At 37.2% G+C, this 16,703-nt stretch overlaps 1 protein-coding gene across 1 annotated transcript in view; it reads right to left on the bottom strand.

The window, feature by feature from the left end:
• The window catches only part of SDCCAG8 (serologically defined colon cancer antigen 8), a 104,816-nt gene that overhangs the window by 44,031 nt on the left and 44,082 nt on the right, over positions 1–16,703 (bottom strand). The window contains exons 14-15 of the mRNA XM_031059713.1: positions 3,366–3,481; positions 1,197–1,305 (exon numbers count right to left, since the gene is read on the bottom strand). Of these exons, the coding sequence (XP_030915573.1) occupies positions 1,197–1,305; positions 3,366–3,481 (225 nt within the window). The remainder of the gene's footprint in view (positions 1–1,196; positions 1,306–3,365; positions 3,482–16,703) is intronic.

Genomic DNA, 16,703 nt, shown 5'->3' with positions numbered 1-16,703 from the left:
ATGGGAATATTGCTTACAGTCCCTCAAGTTTCTCATTTCTTCCCCAAACACTCTGGATGGGATTCATCTCCAAACTTCAGCCACTTAACCACTAGTCAACACTTCATATTCTGTGGGAAGTAGGATGGGCAGTGGAGGCAGTACCCATGGGAAACATAAATTTTATTTATTACAGACATGTGTGTGTGTGTGTGTGTGTGTGTGTGTGTGTGTGTGTGTGTGTGTGTCATCTACTTAAATTCTCCTTTGACCATTCCTGGGAAGAGGGTACTGGGGTAAATGAGCTGTCTCCCTGAGTGAGTTCTGCCTCTTCCACATTACCTCAAAAGGATGATTAAATCCACCCAGCAGAAGAATCCTGTCTTGAAAACCAATTTTATCTTTGCTGAGTGTTTTCCTTACTTCCCATCAGCCATGAGATGAACACTAGCCTTAATTACCAAATTCACTTTGCATGTAATTTACAGAAGCTACAGAATGCCAACTCTCCACTGAAGTCCAGTTTACCACTCTAAAGATGAACCCCCAAAAAAGTTTCACAGATACTATTTTCACACTTAAAAATGTAAAATCAAATTATTTCTGCTAAAGAACTACAAAATTCATGTTTTCTTTAGAAGATAGTTCTGTCTTACAGAACTTTTGAATAGATACCTCCATAGCTTTGTATTTCTTTAAATTATTATACTTCCAGGTGTTGCTCTCTTCCTCAGTTTCTAATGGCTTTGAACTTAGATCTGCTATAGATTGATAAAAAGCAGCAGTTGAATCAGAGCATCAATGGCAAGCAATTTTGATGACAATTATTTCATAGACAATATCCAATGTGAGTGTAGTACTGTGAAAAGAGTACTAGAGTAAATAAATAAAATTACAACAGTTTTAAGATCATTGAATCTTTAGTATTTTTCATGTAACTTCAGATAAACTTGAATTGTAGCTTTTTAAACAATTTTCTACCCTTCATATTAAGACTATGAACACAAGGAAGAAAATACTATGCAATTTTTACATTGGAATTGTCCAAGAAATTTGAATTAATAGTTAGAAAGAAAATCTTAAGGGGCATATATTACATTGATATGATATGCAATACCTGGGACAAAATGAAAAATAATAAATATTAAAATACAAATAAAAAGATAAAGAAGCACGTCCTAGTAATAAAAGGGTCAGATTAACAAAAATATACTAACCTGTATTTTTCTGACATTTGTTCCAACTTCTTTGCCAACACAAAACATTCTTCCTTTAATTTTGCTATGAATGTATTCTGGGAGGTCAGCAATGAATCCAGTTCTTCTACTAGAAACCATAAAATTGTGATACTATAAAATTACAATTATATAAAGTTATAGATAACATAGAAACAATTTTAAATATTCTTTATTTCTTTCTTCTAGTTCATTCTAGTTTGAAATGTTTTTTAAACTTCAGCTACTTGGACATCATCACTTACCAAATTAAGGCTCTATGTCAGAATTAGCTGAAGTGTTAAAGCAATGTTGCCACCAAATCTGGTTTTGTAAGAGAAGAATCACTGTGAAGACTAGATATCTAATCTGGTGGGCTTGCTTTTCAGCTAGAAGTTCACTGACATTTCTAGGAAGAATAAAATTGGCAAGCCATGCTTTAGCAGACTTTTGCTTGATCAACTGGTGCAGAGGATACACCAGCAACCCAAATGCTCACACTGTAGACTCATTTCAGTATCTCCTTAAAACAGCAGTTCTTTTATTTACTGTGTCCTCATATTATATGAATAATATATATTGTTTTTTAAATGAAAATATTTAGACTTACTGCCCAGTGACAGTTGAAATTAAACCACTTTATAAAGTAACTTTCAGTTACTACCAGTTTGGACTGCACCTAAACTCATGACCCAGAATCCAGGTATCTTTATTCTTTCAAAAGGGAGATACTGCAAAATGATCTTTCTTGATTTCTGCTTTTAAAATTGGTGAAAGCATGACCACTCTTGCCCAAATTCCTTGTATTTGTGTAGGGTCATAATAAACAAGGTTTTCTTTATATACATTCTAAATTACTATAATTTTCAACTCCCTCTAATTCTACTAGAAATATATAAAAACAGATCCAGAAATAATATTGTTTCATTTTTGTATACTGGGACAATTTATGCACCAGGAAGGTAAATTACATTTCTCTTGTGCAAAATTTCACATGGTCATATGCAGATGTGCTGTCTAAAGGAGGAAAAAATGATTCTGAGAGCTTCTTTTCTTCTCCTACAGTGTAGGCAGCAGCCATAATGTAGCTGTTTGCATTCCCTGAACACATGGAAAGGTCCTCTAGTACTGTGATAATACTAAAAAAAGGCAGAAAATTGAATAGCATGCCTGCTACCTTACGTATTATCCAACACCGCTTATAATTAATATACATTGTATAGTTTTCCTGAAAGTATTACATGACTGGTGGGTAAATATGGTATTTTGTTAAACACATAAATATATCATGTTCTTTAACAGCTGAAACCCCTCCTCCTTTCCATGCTCATGGGGTACAGATTTCATCTCTTAAAAATTCCTTTTTTTTGTTTATTTATAATATGCACCTCTATTAATGTTGTTGGCATAGTACTTCATAATACAAAAAGCTCTTTTTTGTTTGTTTGGAAAACCCATTTTACTTCCAGATTAAAGTTAGATGTTATTGATGGGCTAAGTCAATGCGATGAAGTCTCCTATTATGAGAACCTGAAGTATGCAAGGGATTAAACATCTTTCTTCTAGACTGAGGATGTGGGGGAGGCACATGGTAATGCTAAAAATGTTTGAGGCTGCAAAGATTAAATAAAGGAACATATCAATTTGGAGCCAGTGAATTACATCCAGCTGCGACAGTGAATTAAGAACCGATTAATGGCTAAAGCTTTTCTCCAGTTTGGATGCCGAAGCAAACTCATTAAGCTTTTAGAGTAGCTATAATGTGTGTACTGTGGGAACTGTTCAATGCTATTCAGGAGACTTTAACTGTAAGCTCAGAGCATTTCCCGCAGAGCTTCTGATGCTATTTTCTTTATATAACATGTGTGCCTGAAAATCCAGCCAAAAACAAGCCCTTTGTTTTTCTACTTTGTTGTGGTCTCTCTCAGCTTTACGTTTCTTGAACACAGGTAAATAAACTCATAATCCAGATGGTGCAGCAGATGTGAGAGCAGCACTCTGAAATCAACAGACAGTGGGCAATACTTTCCATTTTCTCTTTTAAACGCTAACTAATATGTAATTCGGAATCTCCGGTGTAGTTAGCATCTGCTCCCTTAGGCCAGCCAAAGGTTACAGGTGTTCCTGATGTCATTTCACAGTAAGGCGTGGGCCTGGCTTGTGAGTGAGTGCCCAGGGCCTCCTTTTGCTGCATCTTCTGTGTCAGCTCCTGCTCTCTTTGCTGGGCCTGAAGGGCTCGGGCCTTTGCTTCATTGCTAACGCTGTGCTGAATGTTCTCTTTCTCCAATCTACAAAAAAAACCAAACCCAAATAGGAAATAAAGAAAAATAAAAATCATACAGTGAAGAGGATAAATTAAAAGGGTAAAGCAGAACATTCAAATAAGAATAATAAAAATCTGGCTGAACTTTTCACATTAAACATTCTGCTCCTCCTTTAGGTTATACAAACTGACCTGTCTCTTACAATGTCAAACATTCTCCAGTGACTAGCAGAAAATGGATAAAAAGTATGATCTATTTCCTGAGAGAAAATTGGCCCTGCAGACAAAAATAGGATTTTATTTTTAAAAACTTTAATCACAACCTCTTTTTTATAAGGAAGCTTACCAACACTCACTTTGCACGGCACATATTATTTGCATTTTCTTTTAAATGCTATTTGTTTAATTCTGCAGTGAAGCTTAGGGACCTGACCCCGAGATGGACTGGTTCCCAGTGAATCAGCAGGAGATAAGTCAATGGGAGTGATTGCCACAGTGCTCATGATACAGCTACTCTGAAAGCTTAATGAGTTTTCTTGAGCAACCAAACAAGTTTTAACTATTAATTTATGTAAATAGGAGATGAATGCATCCATGACAATAGAGTAGACTGCTAGCACTACACAGGCCCAGCCTCTTGTGGTTCTGCTCACTGGGGGGTTGTACAGGAAGGTCTAAAGCCCAGTACTATTATTGAAGTATGCAGGCAAGAGAGCAATTTACTTGACCAGATACACAAGATGGGGCAATCCACTCCTGAGGCAAAACAAATGCTAGACTACCACACTCCATTGAAGCATTTTATTTAATGTAAGCCAAGCAAAAAGAGCATGGAAAATAAAACCCCAAAAAGATATATGCATGTAAATTAGAAAAGATCCTGAACTGCAAATTCAGATCTAGACTTTCCCAAAGGTTGTGAATATTTATCTGGTGCACATTGGGATCCACATTTAAAACGTCAGTAAGTCCACACATACAAGGATTGATTTTTAGATTTCCAATGTTGTGAGTAAACACCTTTCCACTGAAATGACATTTAATAGCTTGGGATAGGCTTCAAAAAAGTCTTATAAACATGTGTTATTCTAGGGATATTACCTATTTCAGAGGACTACAAAACAGAACACAGGCACAGATCATGTAAGGATAAAGCCACATCTCATGTGGTTGCTGCACTTAACCTTTGGATTGGTGCCTAATAACCCATCCGAGATATTGCAATATCTCAGCATGACACACACAATGTTAAATCTTCTCTCTCAAATTTACCCCAAAGCAATACAAATGGTGGGTCACATTACACTAATTCCTGGTCCTGATGTTTCAAGCCCTACCTTAGGCAAAACTCCCTTGGAAATCACAGGCAGTTTCTTCTGAGGGAAGACAGCAAATACGTTTAGATAGCAAAAATATTAGAGTGTTAAGGAAACAAAGCACATTTTTAAAGGAAATTTCATCTATTGAATAGCACTTTATCACATCACTCTCAGAATTGCTTTGTAATCATATTGGGGCTATCATAAGGAGTGATGCTCCCATCATTTTTTCAGTGTAAGCTCCAAATATGGAAAGCATTACTAAGAATATTTTTCCTACATTTGCTGGAAACCAGTCTGTGTTGCAGACATCTCTTTGTGAAAAATCCTTTCTTCAGGATTTTTCCTTCTGAGAAGCTGTGGCTTCAGAGACAGACGTAAACAATAGGTTATCTGCTGCTGTGGGATGCAACAGGTCAGTCTGGATTAGTCCATCTTAGATGTTTATAAGTAATGGCCAATCCAAAACAGAGTCCGAGAGAGCTGCTTTGTTATCATTCTTTACTTGCCTATTCTTAGCTTAGCAAGCTTCTGGAAACCTCTCCCTTCTTTTTCTTTGTAGTTTAGTTATAATGTAGTATATATATATATATATCATAAAATAATAAATCAAGCCTTCTGATCATAGAGTCAACGTTCTCGCAACTATTAATTTATGTAAATAGGAGATGAATGCATCCATGACAATAGAGTAGACTGCTAGCACTACACAGGCCCAGCCTCTTGTGGTTCTGCTCACTGGGGGGTTGTACAGGAAGGTCTAAAGCCCAGTACTATTATTGAAGTATGCAGGCAAGAGAGCAATTTACTTGACCAGATACACAAGATGGGGCAATCCACTCCTGAGGCAAAACAAATGCTAGACTACCACACTCCATTGAAGCATTTTATTTAATGTAAGCCAAGCAAAAAGAGCATGGAAAATAAAACCCCAAAAAGATATATGCATGTAAATTAGAAAAGATCCTGAACTGCAAATTCAGATCTAGACTTTCCCAAAGGTTGTGAATATTTATCTGGTGCACATTGGGATCCACATTTAAAACGTCAGTAAGTCCACACATACAAGGATTGATTTTTAGATTTCCAATGTTGTGAGTAAACACCTTTCCACTGAAATGACATTTAATAGCTTGGGATAGGCTTCAAAAAAGTCTTATAAACATGTGTTATTCTAGGGATATTACCTATTTCAGAGGACTACAAAACAGAACACAGGCACAGATCATGTAAGGATAAAGCCACATCTCATGTGGTTGCTGCACTTAACCTTTGGATTGGTGCCTAATAACCCATCCGAGATATTGCAATATCTCAGCATGACACACACAATGTTAAATCTTCTCTCTCAAATTTACCCCAAAGCAATACAAATGGTGGGTCACATTACACTAATTCCTGGTCCTGATGTTTCAAGCCCTACCTTAGGCAAAACTCCCTTGGAAATCACAGGCAGTTTCTTCTGAGGGAAGACAGCAAATACGTTTAGATAGCAAAAATATTAGAGTGTTAAGGAAACAAAGCACATTTTTAAAGGAAATTTCATCTATTGAATAGCACTTTATCACATCACTCTCAGAATTGCTTTGTAATCATATTGGGGCTATCATAAGGAGTGATGCTCCCATCATTTTTTCAGTGTAAGCTCCAAATATGGAAAGCATTACTAAGAATATTTTTCCTACATTTGCTGGAAACCAGTCTGTGTTGCAGACATCTCTTTGTGAAAAATCCTTTCTTCAGGATTTTTCCTTCTGAGAAGCTGTGGCTTCAGAGACAGACGTAAACAATAGGTTATCTGCTGCTGTGGGATGCAACAGGTCAGTCTGGATTAGTCCATCTTAGATGTTTATAAGTAATGGCCAATCCAAAACAGAGTCCGAGAGAGCTGCTTTGTTATCATTCTTTACTTGCCTATTCTTAGCTTAGCAAGCTTCTGGAAACCTCTCCCTTCTTTTTCTTTGTAGTTTAGTTATAATGTAGTATATATATATATATATCATAAAATAATAAATCAAGCCTTCTGATCATAGAGTCAACGTTCTCGCCTCTTCCCTCAATTGAAAACCCTTGTGGACCACCGTCACAAGCCTGTGCAAACCCCTTTATTTTACAAATGTTTTTTATCTTGAGAGAGTTGTTATAGCACTGGATTGCTGAAAAAACTAAAGGAAGACAAGCCAGCAGCACCTCTCACATTCCTCTGATGCTTTCAGCTAAAGAAAGTATCAGTAGCACAGTATTTTATTTAATAGTTCTCATGTGAGATGGCTGTGTGCAGTTGGGTGCTGTGCAGTCATCTGGCACACAGCTGGCTGGCTGGCCTTCTGCTGGGGGTAACCTTCAGCATGCAGCAAGCTACCAAGCTACCAAGGCAAACCGGTGAAGGTCTATTCCTCACTGCTAGGGCCCCTCCTGATGATCTCATGTTAACCAGCAAATTCAAAATAAATGGAGCATCTACTGCCCCGAGAAACAATCTCCTGTGCAGGGGACCCATCCAAAAGACTCACCCACCTGTGCCACTTACTGCACAGAGCAAGCTAGCAGGAGCTCAGAAACCATGGACGTGTAATGACTGCCCTATGGCTGAAGTGTGTATGGGGTGGTTGAAGATGAATTTATACAGCAGATAAAAGCTCAGTTATAAAACTAGGACAACAGTAATTCTTACACAGAAGAGCAGCTTCTTGGGACTTGAAAGATTTTGGAATTAAAACACATCCAATGCCACACAGACAATATCTGAGGTGCTTAGAACTGCTCAGGAGCAAAAAAAAAAATCCTGGAGCCAAATCTGTCTAAATGGAGTGGCATGTCCTTTATCTACACCTTGACTTGAACCTGCTCTCTAAGTTCAATCGCTCTGCTCTCCAACTGAAAATTTCCCCAATATGTATATGGAGAAAAAAAAAAAAAAAAAAGAAAGTATAACACATGCAGAAGGTAGCCCAAGAGATTTGAGGATCTATTGGTGACTTTTCTGCTACAATCAACAAATAGCGAAGGCGTTCTAGAAGCTTTGACATTGTCTGTCCAATTGCAATTTCTTAAATCAATTCTTTCACAATTCAGAGTAAAAGAAAATCTATGGACTATATACGGAAAGAAACAGTCCTTTGTCCCTCCAGCATTAGTGTGAAGACATCAGAGGTCTCCTCCTACAAAAACTTCAGAGTTTCTTATGTTCACTAATGGAAAACACAGAGACGATGAAAAGCAAAGCTACATCTCACAAGTTTTGATGACACAGGTAATACCTGAATCAGAAGTGACAGCTAAAGATTAATTGTTCCAGAAATTTAAAAAACCTAATCTATAGAGGTCAAATATAGGAGATGAGTGGTTAAAGTGCACCAGCCTGTTCTCTACTCAAATTCAAACATTAGCTCTACTGAGTGCAAAACACTAAATACTCTAAAATGCACATGTGATTGGTCACAACACTGACCAGTTTTACCAAAGCAAACACACAGAACCCATGGAAACTTCCACTTATGTGCGACAAAGTCAGAAGCAACCAAAGACACAATCATGGAGAAAGCTCAAACTCTCCTTGAGCCTTGTTCTGAAGCACAGGTTTTCCACAATGATTTTAGCTCTAAACGCCTGTTTTAAGCCTGCATTGTGGCTGTCAAGAGCACAGTTGTTAAATCAATTAACTGGTCTGCATATCTCAATGAACTCAGTATTGGTTTGCAGTGCATGGAAGTTATGCTTTTCAACTGTTCTTGACAAAACAAAAGGCACTGTGAACCGTAGCTTATAGTACAGGAAGAAGAAAATTGCCATCTCTGGCAAACTTTAAAAAAATCCTTGCTGCAATGGAAAGTGAAAAATTCAAAATGAAAATTCACTTTGACCTCAAAGCTAACATGAATGTTTGCTGACTGAATTTGAGCCAACAAACTTAATTATAAAAAAGCAAATAAAACCCCAAACCAAAATAACCCCCCAAATCAAAACACCTTTCTCACCTTTGACTAACAAACAAAAATTGGATCACAGATCCATTTACAAGAGAAGTCCACACTCTGCCAAAGTTTTTGCAGTAAAGAAAAACGAAGTATGCAAAGACTAGTGACATAAAAGTCATATTTGACATAACTAAAAGCTCCTCTATTTTTGACTAGAAAAAACCAGAACTTAGCTTGATAAAAGTTTGAATTTCACGACACAGTTCAATAGTATGTAATTCTGAAGGAGTCTTTTCAGTTTGGTAAAAATACAAAAAATAAAAAATGCAGGATGATTCTTAATGTAGAATTAGGACTCTGACTGGAGGTTGCCAGTATTTCTTCTGGCAAAGCAACTACAATTTGAAGCAACCATGCTTCCTATATTGACTATTTGATTTTTCCATAAGATCAACATGTGGCATTTTTAAAAAAGCTAACGGATCCATTAGTAAGGACTATGAACTTAATTGAACAAATTAAAATACTCCAGGAATTATCTCAGTTCAGTGATACACAAGAGGTTATCATAGCATTATTTTTGACATCTTCATTTCATATTAATTACAGTTCAAAATATAACTATAAAGCATTTTAGCTTTCATATATACTTGTTTTAACCTGAACTTCATAAATCATTAAGGAGTAGCCAGCATTTAGCGTTCCAAATGCTTGAGCTATCCAAACTAACAAGACTTGTCTAAATGATGACCAGTCCTGGAACTCTGCACCCACACTCAGACTTGGGCAGCAGAAGGACCAGTCAAGTTTAACACTGATGCTTTCACCACATGCCTCAGTGGTCCAGAACGGACCTCTTTCCTAGGTAACATGCAGCCAAGTGGGCCAGCACTGTGAGCCACTGCACAACAAATTACCTCAGAAGACAGAAGGGACTCAGCGGAAGGCTCTTGTAGCTCTTTCAGAGGAAATGAGCTTTCTCTCCCAGTACTTTTAAAAACAAATGTATAGCAGAAGATTCTCTACCAAACTGGAAAAGTTTTGAGGAGATACTCAAGCATTTTCTTCCCAGTATCTTTAGTAAAATCTGGCATGAAGTCACTCAAATCAATTAAAACACTTGAAAGTAGGACTTGAAAGACTATGTGAAGCCCTAAAGACCAAATAACTTTGGGTTCAAAGGGTCAGCAGTGTTTTATGCAGTCTGCCTTGCAAACTTTCCACAATACAGGTCTAGTAGACTGTCCATTACAAGCAGCTTTCTGAATCACCTTCTCATAGGCTCTTTTATCTTATTATTTCAGCTGTAAGTGTCAAAGGAAGAATGGAAAATTAGAGCATATCCTTGCTCTTCTCTCATGCTATAGGAGGAGAAAAACCCAACCAAACAAATCACACATTCATGATAAAAAGGAAAAGAAAAAATTATAAAAGCTGAAACAAGATGTCACAATACCTGACTTATTCACTAAGGGGACACATGAGAAAATTTTTGCTATCTCTAACTTTATTACCAGACACTATTCAAAACTCACAATGATAAAGGTCATAAGAGACGGTATACAAAATAAGATCACACTTCAAAAACTTCTTTCCCCTGTATTTTTAACGTATCTTTGTATGTATGTCATACACAGAAGAATAAGGGCTCTTTTTTTATTTTTTCAGGTTAGCAGACAAGTCTAAAGGTTGGGCAACAAACATGGAAAAAACCTCCAATTTACCAAGAAGTCATTCTCCCCAGGAACAGTATTAAATAATTCTCTCTATTAATGTAAAACTTCTACAACTCCTTTCAGACCAGCCTTTCAATTTAACAGCACTGCAGTACCCCATTCAGCTATTTACAAAAGAGAATGTGTTTACTGAGTTTTATCATATGCTATCCAATCTTAGTATTTTCAAACATTTAAGTAAGAAAATGCAACACAGTAAAACCTGTAATTCTGCAGGTAAACAGGTACATGCTGCTTTTAAATGCAGCTATGATTCAAAATTATTGCTTTCCACACCTAAATTGACAGAGTTCTAGAACATCAGCTCAGTAAGAAGGCTCAGGGTCACGAGATTTCTCCCTTTCCTTTAAATCAGTCTTCCAGCAACCTTTGTTTAGCACTGACTGTTTTGGTTATCTTCTTTTGTAAGGCCTATGAATTTTCATCTAATAGGACCTTGTTAATAGCTACGGTTGCTCTGAATGAGGACTTAGCTGGACAGTATTTAGTCCTCTTATTAAACACTGTAGATTTTTTTTTTGCCATCTGAATTTTTGTAATAAAGATTTTGATTTTTTTCAGTGCTTGTGTGGATTGGATTTTATGGCTCTTGGTGCTTTTACAAGGCAAAAGAAAGGCATGAAATGAATGTTCTTATGGCAAAAAATAATTTAAAACATACGTATGAGTGCATGCTTCCTCAAGAATTATGTAGAAGTATCTTTTAAAAGCATCACAATCAGGTCATTTCTTTAAACCTTTCCAAGGAGCTGAAAAATTGCCCTTCCTGTATCCCATTGAGGGAATTACCCACTGAGTTGCTCTTTTTGTCAGTTTCTGGGAGCTGACTGGATGCTGATTCTGGAGCTGGCTGCCAGGTCTTCTCAGCAGAAAGCTCAAGTTTCTGGAAACTGCCCCAGCCAGCACACTGTGTTTGGTGAGCTTCAGTAAAATCTATATTTGCATGGTCAAATTTTGAAGAAACCCAACTATTAAATTAATTGGTGAATTTGAAGGACTGTATCATTTCTCAGGATACATGTGGGCCTATTAATGAGAACTGAGGCTCAAAAAAACCCAACCAAACAAACAAAACTTCAATCTTGTTTCATGTATTAGTTGAGAAATACAGAGTTACCTAAAATAATGACACGTCAGGGCTTTCTTCTCATAACCATGAGAATGAGAGCCATGAGAGGCATTAAATGCAATTAGAAAAGTAATGTAAAGGTCAAGGGGTGAAAAATTCAGCATTCAAATTGATCCAGCTCTTTAAATATAGATCTAAGAAGTTCGAAGGTGCTACAGAAATAACTTGAAAGTAGAAACACATTTAAAGTATGTTAATGAAACGAAATGAAATTTCACTACCCTACTTGAGATGAAAGGCTGGAAAAAACAACTCTTTCAGTTGCTACTACTATTTCATAAAAACACTTCAAATAATAAGAAACACTTTGGGGGGGCAATAAAAGAAAAGGTTAAGGTTTATACAGATTCCCAAACTCATCAAGAGACCAATGACAATTAGTTGACAAATTACCTTAAACAAATTTCCCCAAAATGCAGGTAACTTGTCACCTGTATCCCCATTCCCAGAATTCAAGTAATGCCAACTTGTTAATTTTTTCTAAGAATTTAGATTTTGCTGAAACAGAAGTCAGTGCATATCACTTTCTTGTACCCACTGATTTTTTTTGCTCATATCTCTCTATTTAGGATGCAACCACACCACAGGAACTGCTTTACAACTTCTATATGTATTTCCACTTCATATAGTAACAAGAAGTCTACAGAAACAATGAAACACTTCAATCCAAAATTTCCACTTTGTCCTTTAAGCCCTTCTGAGACATCAAGAGAAACTATACATTAATGGCTGCATGTGAAAAAAATTCCTACTCCTGTTTGCCCTACTTGAAATCTACTTAGAAGTTATTACAACTAACTGGAGATATTAGTGGGCATGAGACAGATGAAAATCTAGGACCACAGGAACAGACATACAGTAACACAGAGTGTTACTCCCTTGGAAGTTTCTATGAATTAAAGAACCTTGAACACAGTTAACTTCTATATCTCTACTGCTATCTGTGAGGTCAGTTAACAAAATGAAAGGACTGGATTTCTTACTTTACATTCAGCATAACAGTAAGAATTTGCAAACACCTAGCCTATAACATGATTTTACTCTTTTGGCATTATAGCCATCAAGATATATCCAGAAAACCACCAGTTCCTAAATAACTTCTCTTCAATCTCAATAGTCCTCTGTATATCAAATCACAACCAAGTATGATCAATAGCTTCCCTCTATTTCAATGTTAGAGAAGAAAAAATGCCTCTAACAGTAATTAACGTTTCATATTAGGTCAAACATACTGACTTGGAATCAAAATCTGATTTTTCTGGCACGTTTATAAGATTTGCCATCAAGATATGAGGCTTGTAAGTAAATATCTATTCTCTCATGACTATTACCATCACATTGTAACTATTTGGCTCCTAAGTCCCTATAGAAACACACAATTAAATATTGCATAGGGAGAAGTGATCTTTGTAAAGTCTTAATACATAGCCTGAGCACTTCCAATACTGCACGTTTCTCCACAAGCCACTTTTACAAATGACTGAAATAATTGCTTAACACAGAAGATTTTTACAGGTATGTGTTTTGTATAAACAAATTTACACGAATTATTTTCCCTGTATTTAAAATAAAGGAGTAATTTTCTTGATTTATGGTGATTCTTGAATTTGGCACCAGCAGTCTCTTATAATGCAGCTTCAGGACACATTTAAGGCAGACAATGCCAATATAAGAGGTGTGGTCCTTCTTTTCATCCTCTTAAAATGAGCACTCACACAACCAATTCTTCAAGAAATTATTCTTTTTCCATCTGAATAACTCCCTGAACAGCCTGATCACACAGGTGCCTGTCTTCAGTGTCAGCAGAAGCAAGGGCCTGGCAAATGTGGCCAAACATATCCCTATATTGCCACTCTAGGGACTTGCTTTTCAGCAACAGCATAGGCTCAGACCAGGTTCAGACAACTGTGATTCTGTACTTCAAGGCTCAGCTTGTTAATACAGTAAATCCAACCATCAGGCTCCTACCATTGAATCAAAAAATGATGCAGCTAAATGATGCAGAGACCTGATCTGCTATGAACTCACTCTGCCAATTTAAATTTGTTCAGAAACCCAATGTTTTTGGTACGTTAACTTTGTACCAGCAAGCTTTATGCTGAATCAGGTATCATCTGTCCTTCCTGCAGCTGGCATAAAGTCAGCATAAACACGGCATTGCATGCTCTAGCTAATTAAAAAGGAAAGTGCCTGTGTGCTCACACCTGATCAGGATCAGCTCAGCACAGCTGAACGATCCAGTCAATCACAGATGCACTGGGAGTGACTGCTCAACACTTACCTACAGTTTTCACACACATCAGGTACGGACACACAACCTGCACTTAAGGTGCCACAGGCCTGATATGTGGAAGTTGATAATGACCCCCTACTATTGCTGAAATTGAGAAGAAGTTAAGGAATGTTTTTTTTTCCTGCCTCCAAAGGACCAAGCCTCACAAGAACAGCTTGGGAAGAAGCAGAATCGTTTGACAGAACAAAGCATTTCTTCAGGATGACAATTTGAAAGACAATATTTGATTTTCAGGGAATTTGATCTAGGGTAAGCTAGATTTCTACCCCATCCTACAGCAAGCAACCACACATTCCAGCAAACTGACAGACTTATGACCAAAAGCAAAAAAGATGAGAAATACTGTGCTAACATAACACTGTACTTGACTATTGTTGATTTGCTCTAGATCTTACAAAAACATCCTAATGAAAACCATGCTCATCTGCCCACATGTCACAAGAGCTAGATACAAACAAGTGAGTTAAAAAAAATTTTAAAAATCCAGCCTTATATGCCTTTTATTCATTTGTTCAGCTGTGGCATAATTTTTATATTATTCTGATTGTAACTGCCTGCAGTATTAGATGCCTGCAATATTAGAAATAATGGACAGGCAGCATAACAGTTGTAGTTTTTGGTGGTGGTTTTGTTAGGTTTTTTCTTCCCCCCCCTTTTGGACAGGTTATAAATCTCTTCTTTATGCTGTCAAGAGTAAGGGAGAAACATATTTCAATAGCAACTTTTAAAACGAAACTCACAAATTACTACCATTATGCTAAGTGCTAGATATCCCACTGTGCAGTTTTGCTTTGTGAATTTTTACCTTCTTCCATGCACACTTTTAGCCACTGATCGCACAGCCTTTCAGTGTTTTCTGCCTTTTCCTTTAAATAAACTGGCTCTGGCTCCTTCCATCTGGTTCCCCTTCCGTCAGCAACCCTGCACCTGTTCACACCTCCTCTCCTGTTGGATTCCACTGAACATTTCCTCCTCTGCCAGGGCTATTCTGGCACTCGCAACCTTTCTGTCATTCAATCCATCTGTCAGAAGTGAACTTTGTTTACCGCAAGCTTCTGCTTTCTTCTTCAAGAAGCAAAGCCCCTCAAGGTCATTGTCAAATGAACTGTCGGTGTAGATTTAAATCCACTTCTGCTAACCAGCAGCAGATGAAGTTCTTTACAGTCCTGTATTTGTGAAGATCAGTTTGGGGTATAGGAGAAATACTAAGAAGCAAAAGAATAGCTTTTAATCATTATTTGTTAACTCCAACAGCTAACGTGTTTTTCTTCAAATACATGTATCTGCTCCTTCTTGCTAGGGCTAGCACAATCTGAGGAAGACTTCGCAGAGCTATGTGAAGAAGTGGAAAAGGCTGACAAAAATATTATAAATAAAATAATAAATGAAGGCTTTTGACTCTGACTCTATGTAACAGAGATATTGACTAAAAATACAAAGAGAAAATGGGAGCAGTTGAATGAGTAAGTTCACAGTAAAATCTTTAAGTGGTCAAGAGCACTCATTTAAAATAATTGAACCTGCAGCTCTTTTTTTTGCCTTACCTACTGATGTTTCAAAATGCAACACTATTTAAAGAAAAAAAAATCCTTAATATTTTTTTCTTGTTTTCAAGCCATGTAGAACACACATATGCAACTCCTTGTTAGAATACTGTCTTCCACATTGAGGCAAATTGTAAAGACAGGCTGAAACTAAATTCTTATTGTTAACAGGATACATTATTTTTAGCAATTCCTGTGTCCCTATTTCTTTTCATGAATAGACTCTAATAACGAAAAATTCCTGAATTATTAACTAACCTACTTGACAGTCTCATTCTTCTAGAACAAGAAATACCTTCAATTTCACAGCACACCTTGGTATCCTTCAAAAAAAAGATAACCCTTCACAAGATAAATACAATACTAAAAAATAAATATTTGAAGTTTTGTACGCAATTACAATAAACCACCCATTTTACTACCTCTTTACTAAAAATGAATTTAAATTAAAGCTTTCTGGATCAAATCCAGGAGGTAATCCAATCTCATTAGCAGAATTGCATTTGTACTTACATTAGGTCTGAATTTGACTTCAATGAAAATTGCATTGACAAATACTGCCTAAGTTTAGCTGAATAAAATCTTAATACTGATTTATCACTTTTATGGGGATTAGTCCCTGCACTTGCAAGGAAGTAATTTCTTACATCATGGTCTTCTTCCATAGGAAACCAGATACAGGTGAGCAAATGCACTGGAAATAGAAGAGGAACCCTGGTACAAAAAGAGGATGCAGCAGTGTCCCACCTGACTACAGAGACACTTTAATTCCTCAATGATTTAAGTCCTGTAGAAACCAACTGACCAAAAGGGAGAAGCTAATCACAAAAAGTTGCTCCTATTTCTACAAAACTATACTTTGACATGCAAACCACCAAATCCACAGGGGAAACCAAGAGCAGCACACTATTAACCTTGCCGTCCTGCCAGCTCAGCCAGGGCGAGGAGTTCAGCCCAGTCAAGCAGCCGGCAGCAGCTCATCTGCTTGCTCAGGACAGACATCTCCAGCTCAACCACCAGCACAAGGGCGCTGCCCAAGGGCTGAGGAAGGAGAGCAGCCAGGCGGCCAAGGCTGGCGTGCTCAGGTGATTTTTTTTTCTTCCTCCTTCCATCCACCAGCTACTTTCTCCAGCAATGACAACCCACAGACTGATGTGAAGTTGGATAAAGTCTCCAGCGGGTGACCTTTTGGGTTCTCTGTTGAATTTTTTTTCTAGGCAAGAACTTAAGGAGGAGAATTTTGCACAGTAAAGGAAAAATACCCACAAATCAACAACCGCTGTGACTGCACAAAATAAACAACTTTGAA

The sequence above is a fragment of the Geospiza fortis genome, unplaced genomic scaffold (assembly GCF_000277835.1).
Source record: "Geospiza fortis unplaced genomic scaffold, GeoFor_1.0 scaffold41, whole genome shotgun sequence".
NCBI classification, from domain to species: domain Eukaryota; kingdom Metazoa; phylum Chordata; class Aves; order Passeriformes; family Thraupidae; genus Geospiza; species Geospiza fortis.
Note: the sequence above shows the minus strand (reverse complement) of the source record. Positions and strands in the feature narration are given on the sequence as shown.